Source organism: Camellia sinensis, chromosome 4 (assembly GCF_055761805.1).
Source record: "Camellia sinensis isolate YWXY chromosome 4, ASM5576180v1, whole genome shotgun sequence".
NCBI lineage: Eukaryota > Viridiplantae > Streptophyta > Magnoliopsida > Ericales > Theaceae > Camellia > Camellia sinensis.
This window is the reverse complement of record NC_138964.1, coordinates 113,928,140-113,938,374: the sequence shown is the minus strand read 5'-3', so window position 1 is coordinate 113,938,374 and position 10,235 is coordinate 113,928,140. Positions and strand designations below refer to the sequence as shown.

Genomic DNA, 10,235 nt, shown 5'->3' with positions numbered 1-10,235 from the left:
AGGTGCTAGCCCAAACATCAAAATATGGTCCAAGACATTAAAGCCTTTAGCCATTGGAACTTTTGAAGAAGAAATGTTTTGGAAAATTTTTAATGGGTCCCAAGTAAAAGTTTAATTTGCCTATAAGTTTAGTCGACTTTGGTTGCTTCGTTATGAGTTGACATGTACAATAATGAAAAACATTATTGATTAAGGATTGTCATTTCCCCCCTAAGTCTCAATACATACTTTTATATATTACTTGTGAAGACGGGTTTATAGACAGATTTGTAATTTCTTTAATTATTTTTCTCATTCTTTTAAATTTTTTCTTTCATATATAATTATTTTTTAAAAAAATTAGATAATTAATGAACAAAATAAAGAACCAATACCAATATTGTGTATATAAAAGTGTGTCCTACCTAGTGTTACAATCCCCCAAAAAATAAAAATAAAAAAAGGATTAAAAAGCCAAATACATCAATCAAAGTGAATTACTACAAACAAGTATATAGCACTAATTAAAGGCAGATCTGTATCATGTTTCCTAATCTCCTTTTTATATCTAAAGCTCCTCAAAAGGAGAAAATACAAAAGCCTCTGTCCAGTCCATGCAATTATTAATTCAAGTATATATGCCAAAGTTAAGGCTTCTTCTTCAACCTGTGCTTGAGCATTTTGAAGGTGTCCCTGGCGCTGCATAAACAAAATACAAAAATGGTAACTAAAATTAATAAATAAATAAATGACATTAGCATAACAATGAAATCTAACTTTATATTTTTTTGATAATCTGTGTCTAAACTAGCATACACGCACATCAACTAGACGAAATGGATTTAGAAATTGCTTTAGAAGAAGAAGAAGAAAATCTAACTAAAATAAATCTATTAACACATAAACCAAACATAAAATCCAAGAATAGATTTAGAAAATGCTTTTTTTAATAATTTCTTTTTTGATTTTTTTTTTTTAATTTAAAAAACTTTTGGTAGCGTTTGGTAGAGTTTTCTAAATATGATTTGAGAATGGAGTTGTATTTTGAGTTTGTGAGTTTTGGGATTATGATTTGAGTGTGGAAGATTTGTTTGGTGAATGAGTTTTGAAAATAGTTTTGAATTGAGTGAAGAATTTTTGATGTGACATATGATATCTGATACAAAAACTTATAACTTATAACCAAACGCATAACACAAAATTTTATTCAAAACTCATAAAAAAAATTAAAAATTTCTGAATTTTTTTTATTTAAAATATAAAAAATAACAGGTGTCAACTATAAAAAAATAAATGAATAAATAAAAATTAAAAATAAATAACACTGTTCCGGTTAACCGGCCAAATATCTGAGAGGACAATCGGTTAACCTAAATTTTTTCTGTCTTGAGAAGAATTTTCAAAAGTTGATGTGATATTAACTTTCAAAAACTGTAAATAAACAAGACACTCAAAAGTAGAAATAGAAATATGTTTGGAGAGCCCCCACCAAACAGTGTAACTTTTAAGTTTTTACAAGACTGGAATTAAAAATAAAAAAGTCATTGAAGAGAAAAAGAAGAAGTTGCTTTCAGTGATTTTTTTTAAAAGATATCTTATTTCTTAGATCCTTCTAGATTAGATGGACTAGAAAAAGTTCAATTTTTTGTTTTTATTTTTGTTTTGGACTTTTAAAAGTTACCAAAAAAAGGCTAAACACATAAAATATATCAATGAACATTACTTTTAAAAGTGGGATCTACTAAAAGAATCTTATAAAATTATGTTCATCTATATGTATATTTTTTATGTGAGATTTTATATTTAGTTTATGTGTACTTAAATTTATAGATCTAATAAATAACTTGATGTGATGTAGAAACTCATGTAAAAATTAAAGATGATATGAATTACCAAACCCAATTGGCTCCGAGCTTTTCATTAGCCTTAGACGCTTGCATGATTCAACAAACATTCTGTCAAAAATAATAATAATAATAATAATAATTCAAAATCCATCAGTGGGTTATGTGGGCTTTAAAAGCTAAATTATTAACCACCAAACAATAAAATAAAAAATAAAAAATAAATTATTAAGGGTAGCTAAGGAAATTCACTTACTTCCATGGGACATCTCCAACTAGCATCCAATCTCCATCTTTGTCCTCGTACGTGGGAACATATTCTGACCCATTTACAGGGTCCATAAGCTTCCTCTCATCATCTAGGTAATTACCTTAACAAAGTTAAACAAACGAAAAAGACCAAATTACCCCCACAATACAAATATAAAAAGTATAAAAAAAATTAATACAAAATGATATGACAAAGGAGAAAATTACAATCCAGTGTAGTGTTAAAACTTATAACTTTAATTATTAATATTGATAAATTTTTACACTGATTTATGATTATTTTTGTAGGAATGCACTAATCGGATCGTATACATACAGATGGAAAAACAGTTGAACATGTCTTTTAGAGAAGTCAAGAGCTGCTGATAGGAGTTGTACATTTCCAAATCAACTTTTCTCAAATAAGGAGCTCCATCCACAGCCACCTTCACGTACTTGCACTTCTTTATCGTGTTCTTCCTGAACGATCTCACTGGCGGCCACCCTACTACTTGAGTTCTGATAAATTATTATAAAGAATCATTCAATTTAGTAATGATATGTAAACAAAAATTCTATACAAAATTTTTATACAGAAAGATACAGTACTTCACAATAACTTTCACTATGACTTAAAGTTTCAACACTATCATTGTCATCACATCATTCTAATTGATTTTTTTAAAAAAAATTAGTGTTTTTAAATCATTGTAACAATTGCGAGTTGGTATAGATTTTTAAAAATAATTTCATATTAATGATAAACTTTTATAAATATTAATAATTAAAATTTTAAATTTTTTCATAAATTTATAATTATTTTGTGAAAACAACTCTGAATTATAAATTTTCCTAAATCATTTGCCATTCACTTTTCTCAAAAAATGAAAAATGGAAAAACATGAATATATGTGTTAATTCATGTATTGAAACTGACAGGGATCATCTATCTCTAAAAGCTAAATTTTTTTATTCTTATTCCTCTTTAAAACACTTACAACTATTAAATTATTTATATCTCAAAATTTTTACATGAGTCGACGATGGATTGTCTGAAATCGAGAAAACTGAGAAAAGATGATCTTTGACTTTAAAAGTTATAAACTATATAGTTACATTTACATTCATGTTATGGTATAGATTATAAGTAAATGGATTTAAATGAACTTACTTTTCTGTGGAAGGTTTAGCCTCAACCTCAGAGATCTGATTTTCGGATTGATCATCCTCAAAAATTTTACCCTGAGACTTCACATTCAAGTCAACCGTCTCCGAAAATCCGCGTTTCGTGCCGGACTTTTGATTGCGAGATTCACCCGGTAAGCCTAGAGTGAGTTCGGTTTCATTGAAATTCTGGTCGGTGGTGTCGGATTCTGTCGAATTTTTGGCCATCTCCGGTGAAAGTTTCTTGTTTTCTTGCTTTGTAGTAATGTTGGGGCACTTTGTTTTTAGTTTTTATGCAAAAGTCTGGGCAAAAACGCGTTTGGCTGTTCCCTATTTATAATGTGTTACTTTTATTGGGAGATCACACATATCTAGTGTTTCCCGAACCTACGATTGGACCATTGGTAGATTGACGCGTGTACTTAAAGAAGCGGCTGAGATTGTTCCATGTCATTGCGGAGTTCATGATGAAAAGCGTGTGTCCATGATTCTGAATGTATTGTTGTGTGGGCAAGGGACAGCTTGATTTGGACAATTTCATTACAGTCTGGGTGTGTTTGGGTGTGTTTTGAACCACAGAGCCAACACTGAACTCGCCTTCGAAAAGCAAGCCCAGGTTTGGGTGTGTTTGGAAACAAAAATTTTAGTAAAAAAAAAAAATTATTTTGGACTCGTTTGGAATGTGAATTAACTTTTTTACTTTTTAATTTTTTTGTTATTTTAGTTTTGGGTTAAAAAGCCTCGTTTGGAATAGATTTTTTGGCCTTTTTGAATTTTGTGACAGAAAAAATTAAATGATTATGACTTGGATATGATATTTTGTCTTATTGAACTAAAAAACTTATTTTGTCTTTTTATAACTATTTTAGCTAAAAAGCCTTTGGCTTTTTTATGCCAAACGAGCTCTTTAGTCAAAAATTAAAAGTTCAATTAAAAATTAATTTTTTGTAGTAATTTCTTGATTTTATACAAAAATATATATAAAATAGTAGAGAAAACAATTTAATAATTAGTAATGATTTTTCAATTTTTTAACCAAAAATAAAACTTTCTAAACAAGGCCTAAAAAAATCAAAAAGTCATATAAAATAGTCAAAGACTCATTTCATTCTTTCTAATATTTTTTCATAAAAAGTAAAAAATTCATTCTTAAACAAATTTTTTCAATTTATATCTCAGTCAAACAATAATTAAAAAAACTACTAAAGGATTGTTTAGAATGATCTAAACAAAAAAAACAGAGAAATAATTTAATCTAAATAAGTGCACTTATCTAAATAAATATACTTATTTAATTTATGTCAAATAGTGTCTAAAACAATCACTTCCAAAAGCACCCTTTAATTTCATTTTAATTTATTTGAATTGTATTCTATGATTTTGTAACAACAGTACCAAATTATAATCCTTTCGTCTCAAATTGTTGATTTATTTTCAAATATTTGTGCTATTTAATTTGAGCAAAAATATTTTTTAATTATTTTCCAAATTAAACAATCTTAATTAATTTTGTAAATAATATCTTCAAAATTGTTAACAAAATTGAAAATCTAAATAATTTTTTTAAATGCCTCACATAACGAAAATATATTAATGATTTGAGATGAGGAATTCACGTTGTTTAGTTTACCTTACTTTTCAAAACAAATGAGTTTTTGTATTTTTTGTATTTTTTAAAAAAATTTTAGTATTTTTTTAATATTTTACATATTTTTAAATTTTTTGAATACACTTAATCTAGATATATTTTTTTAAAAAAATTCACCAAATACAAAAATATATATATATATATATATATATAAATTACAAAAATTTAGTATATTTTTATATTTTGTTATATTCAATAATTTTTTAAAAAAATTTTGTATAAATTTTATATTTTTTAAATATATCAAGTTAAGTGGATCTAAATAATAAAATAAATTGATTAAAAATATTTTAAAAATATAAAAATATGTATTAAAAATTTTAAAAATTCTAAAACAAACAGAGTGATAATTTTGTGAATAATATGAAATTACAAAATTAGCCAAAAAAAAACACATGAAATGGCGTAAATTGAAGGAAAAATCAGAACAAATTAAAAAATAATTACATATTAATAATAAATTTTATAAGAATTAAAATATTAAAATCATAAAATTCTTCATAAATGTGTAAATATTTTTTGAAACCACTCAATTACCCTAAATTGAACAACTGGAGTGGTGGGGCCGACTGGGAATTCGTCCACCACATTCATCGCCGGTTCATGATATGAGGCGTGTTTTGTTTCGCAGGTGTTTGCAAAGTGAATTTTTATGTAAGTTTTTTTAGTTATAGAATATTATTTGAAAAAAAAAAATTTATATTTGAAAAAATAGTTAAGTTTTTTTTGTAGTTAGATGTGATATTTATGAGAGAAATAGTGAAATAATTATAGGATTGGATGTGATATTTTATTTAAATGTATTTTTTTTAATTTTGTAAAAAATTTGTCTTTTTCGAAAAAAAAAAATCCAAGTAAAGAGTTAAAAATATTTTGTTTTGGTTTTTTTTTTTTGAATAGTGAAGCGTGTGTCTTGAGTGCGTTGAAATTTGTGCCCGTTCGATCTTGCCCCTTTCGTTTCATTTTAATTTTTTATAATTTATTTATTTTTGATTCATTCATTTTGATTTATTTGAATTTTTTTTTTTAAACTCTTTACGTTTTTTTCTTTTTTTCTTTTTCATTCGAAATATTTTTAACTCTTTACTTGGATAATTGCACTTTATGCTTTGGGAAGTTGCTAATATCGTCACCAAAAAAAAAAAAAAAAAATGAAGTCAAAAGTCAGTATAAATTATCACATTATTTTTTTATATTTTTATATATTTTTTGATAAAAAATTAAAAAGATAATTAAAATAGTCAATTCTTAAACTAATTTTATGGATAAACCTTGTGTAGGTAAAATATGTCATATAAGCCTCGGTTTGACATTCATTTTGTGGTTAAATAATCACAAAAAAGACAAAATTGATTATAAAAGTCAATAAGATAAAATACTACATTTTACTCATAATTATTACATTTTTTTTCACAAAAGTCAAAAAAGTCTCAAAATAAAAATCAAATGAGGCTGAAAAAGTCTCAACACAAAAAGTTAACTATATTAACCAATGCCAAACGACCCCTAAAATAGTTTGACATTTGGTTAAAATAGTTTAAAAGTTACAATAAAATGATGAATTACACTAATATCTTTATAGTTTGGGACTTGTTTCATTTTAGTTCTTGACTTTTCAATTGTCGCAAATTTGACTCTGAATTTTGAATCTTATTTCAATTAAGGACAATTAAAGATATCGTTAGATTTTTCAAGGGTAAAATCGTCAATTTGATAAAATATAAACTAATTTGACAAAAAAAATGTCAAAAAAATATTTTTGAATTTTTAAATATTATTTCTACTCACTAAAGATAAAATTATGTAAAATTGATAAATCTTTTAGATATTTATTTTTTTTAACTAAATTAATTTTTATTATGTGTTTGGATGATGATTATGTAAAATTAATTTTGAAAAATTAATCATGTAATTTTTATTGATTTTGATCAATTTTGCATAATTTTATCTTTAGTTGATAGAAATAATTTTTAAAAAATTAAAAATATTTTTTTGACATTTATTTTTGTCAAATTAGTTTATATTTTATTAAATTGATGATTTTTCCCTTGAAATTAAATAATAGTATCTTTAATTGTCCTTATTTGGAGCAAGATTCAAAATTCAGGATCAAATGTGTCACAATTGAAAAGTCAGGGACTAAAGTGACACAAGTCTCAAACTATAGGAACTGTTAGTGTAATTTGTCCTACTATAAATTATCACATCACGTTTTTCAAATCTTTTTGTAAAAAGTTAAAAAATTTACCAAAATCAATTTTCAAACGAGTCCTAAGTGTTTGCTTGAAAATTTAACTTTTTTAGTAATTTTTGATTTTTTTGTGAGGTAAAAAAAAATTAGTGCGGTTAGTGAATTAATAAATATAAAAAATATACTGAATTTTCGTTTTTTTTTTTTTGTATTTTTGATATTTAGTGAATTTTTAAAAGATTTTTTTCACAAATTTTTTACTTTTTAAGTATATTTATGTTAGGTATGTCTAAAAAGTAAAAAAAATTGCTTTAAACATTAAAAAAATTCAGTAAAAACAAAAAATTACGGAAAACAAGAAAGTATAATTTTCTGAAAAGTGTTTTTGAAAAAACACAACCAAGCATGGTGAATATTTTTTTAGTTGTATAGAAAAAAATTTTAAAAAAATGATTAATTGATATGTATGATATGATATTTTAATTAATTTATTTATCTATTTGTTTTACATTTTTTAACATTTTTAACCAAAAAAGTGATTGTCAAATGAAGCCGAAAGCATGATTCAGCCTCTGTTTGGCAAGTTGGTTCATGGGTTTTTTTGGTTATTTTAGCCACAAAAGACAAAATAGGCTATTTTAGTCATAACAAACAAAACATCACATCCAGTCCATAATCATTACACTATTCTCTCACAAAAAAAAGTCAAAAAAATCAAAAAGCCAAAAAGTCCTTCCCAAACCAAGCTTTTTAACCCAGGCTAAAATAGCCAAAAAAGTCAAAAATTCAAAAAGTCAACCCACTTCCCAAACGAAGTATCAAAATATTTGTATAAGAAAATATTTCTTAAAACGAATGAATTAAAAGAAAAGAAAAGAAAGAAAAACGTAATAAAAATTATTTATTTTTTTAGTAACAGTTCAACTTACAAGAAAATTTATATGAAAAAATAATTTAATTTTTTTCATGATACATAATCATGTACTTTTTACAATAAAGTATTTGATTGAAAGTGTTTTTTTTTTTTTGGATAATTACAGCTCCGTTGAGCTTTTGAAAAATAATTATATATTAATTAAAATATTAATAATTTTAATTATTAATATTTATAAAATTTATTATTTATTTATAATTATTCTTACAAAATACACGGACATGATATTTATCCTTTTTTCCAGAAAATAATTATGGTAAGAATTATATTTTTCTATAACAATTAAATATATGTTAAAAAAAGGGGGGGTAAATTATAAATACATTTTTTAAGATTTGTTTAAAATATAGATTGTCCCTTATAGTTTAGAAAATTACAAATACTCACCTATTAGAATTTTTTATTTAACAAAACTAACTGAAAAAATAAAATTTCTAACTACGCTCCTATATAATCATAAAATTACCTAAATTATTAATTAAAATAAGTTTATAACATTATTAAAAATTATTGATTGACTTGATAATTTATTAACAAAAAGGATAATTTGTTATAAAATTAGAAATTTCGAAAGGCGTGATGTAATTTTCATAACCATATAGGGTAAATTATATTTTAAATAAGGAAAATGTTTGAGGGCCCGAAATGCCTGGCTCGAATGTGGCTCGAAATTTTTTTTTTTCTTTTTTTCTACCATTTTTGACGCAAAGGAAGGTCGAAGGGGAGGAAGAGAGAGAGGGAGAGGGAGAGGGGTCGCCGTCGTCTCCGATCCGTCGCCGATCGCCGCGCCTCCACCTCCGCCTCCGTCGCCTCCGCCATGCCTCTGCTCGTCGCCTCTACCATCGCCGATCGCCGCGCCCCCCGCCTCCGCCTCCAGCCCATTTTTTAGGCCCCCTCCAGTCCCCCTCCTCCCCCTCCCCTCCTCCTCCTCCTCCTCCTCCGTCTTCGTCTTCGTCTTCGTCTTCCTTCTTCTGCTGAAAAAAAAATAAATTAAAACCACGAAACGACGTCGTTTCATGGTTTAGGGGCATTCGGGGCGGAGGAATTCGGGCTCTCAATCAGTTCTCTTTAAATAAATCTCTGAAAGTGAATTTGTAATTTGTCCCTAAAATAAACATTTTCTTTTGTTTTTTGGAGAAATTACAATTTATACTTTAAAAAATAATTATAAATAAATGGTAAACTTTATAAATATTGATAATTAAAATAACAATTTTTTTTTATAATTATGTAATAATTTTATGAAATGACCACTTACATGCAAAAAAAATTTTTAATTTTATTTTTATCAATTAAACGCCACATAATGGAAGTTAGAGCATCTCCAATGGTTCTGCTATATCAGTTGCCAAAGCTAAAAAATGACAGGAATGGCAAAAATGAGTCTCCAACGGTCTGCTATTTCACTTGCCAAAGATGGCAGATGCCATATGTGTTCTCAAATTTGGCAAGTGAAATGGCAGATGCCAAGCTTGCCAGATCAGCAAAAATCAGACACCGTTGGAGGCCCAATTTTCAGAATCAAACAAATTTCAGTTTCAGATATCAAAACATATATATCAATGCAAATTTCTGTATACCGGATAATCAAAAAAAATTTCATGAAAGATATAAAAAATTGAAGACAGATCAAATTAAAAAATTAAAAAATTTATATATATATATATATTGATGAAGGAACAAATCGTATCCAGAACATTATATATATATATATTGATGAAGGAAAAAATTAAAAAAACATATATATATGTATATATGAAGACAGATCAAAACATATATATATATATATATATATATATGAGTATGTATATAGATGGAGATCGTACCATTATTCCAGAGAGTACACAGATCGGAGGTGAGGATTGAGAGGGAGATAGAGTGAAACCAGAGAGAGGGGGTTCCGATCTTGGAAGAGAAGGGGGAGATCGGGTTCCGATCATGGAGGAGATCATGGAGGAGAAGGGGTTCCGATTTTGGAGGAGATCATGGAGGAGGGGGTTTCGATCTTGGAGGAGAAGGGGAGATTGGGTTTGATCTTGTGCTCTATTTGGTTTGGTTTGTGCTGTATTTGATTTCAGCCATGGAGGAGAAAGAGTGAGAATGAGAGGGAGAGGAAGAGCCGTGGAGGAGAAGAGTGAGAAGAGAGAGATGCTTGATCTGTCTTGATCAAAACATAAATATCAATAGTGTAATAAAGAGCCGTTGGGCTCTGTTTGGTTTGTTTAA

General features: G+C 26.8%; 1 protein-coding gene across 1 annotated transcript; it reads right to left on the bottom strand.

Annotated features, from left to right (window-relative positions):
* Positions 1-351: 351 nt before the first annotated feature.
* LOC114289915 (auxin-responsive protein IAA1) lies at positions 352-3,464 on the bottom strand. Its single transcript, XM_028233754.2, has 5 exons — positions 3,244-3,464; positions 2,410-2,591; positions 2,080-2,194; positions 1,873-1,934; positions 352-678 (listed from the first exon to the last, which is right to left on the bottom strand). The coding sequence occupies exons 1-5, from the start codon at positions 3,462-3,464 to the stop codon at positions 641-643; spliced, it is 618 nt and encodes a 205-aa protein (XP_028089555.2). The 3' UTR covers positions 352-640.
* Positions 3,465-10,235: the final 6,771 nt, after the last annotated feature.

Bases quoted from the DNA above. Each gene is read 5' to 3' on its own strand.
- LOC114289915 (XM_028233754.2), bottom strand. From the start codon at position 3,464: ATGGCCAAAAATTCGACAGAATCCGACACCACCGACCAGAATTTCAAT. The intron at 1,935-2,079 runs GTAAGTGAATTT...TATTTTTGACAG, and splicing joins GTTGGAGATGTCCCATGGAA to AATGTTTGTTGAATCATGCA. The intron at 679-1,872 runs GTAATTCATATC...TTGTTTATGCAG, and splicing joins CTCGGAGCCAATTGGGTTTG to CGCCAGGGACACCTTCAAAA.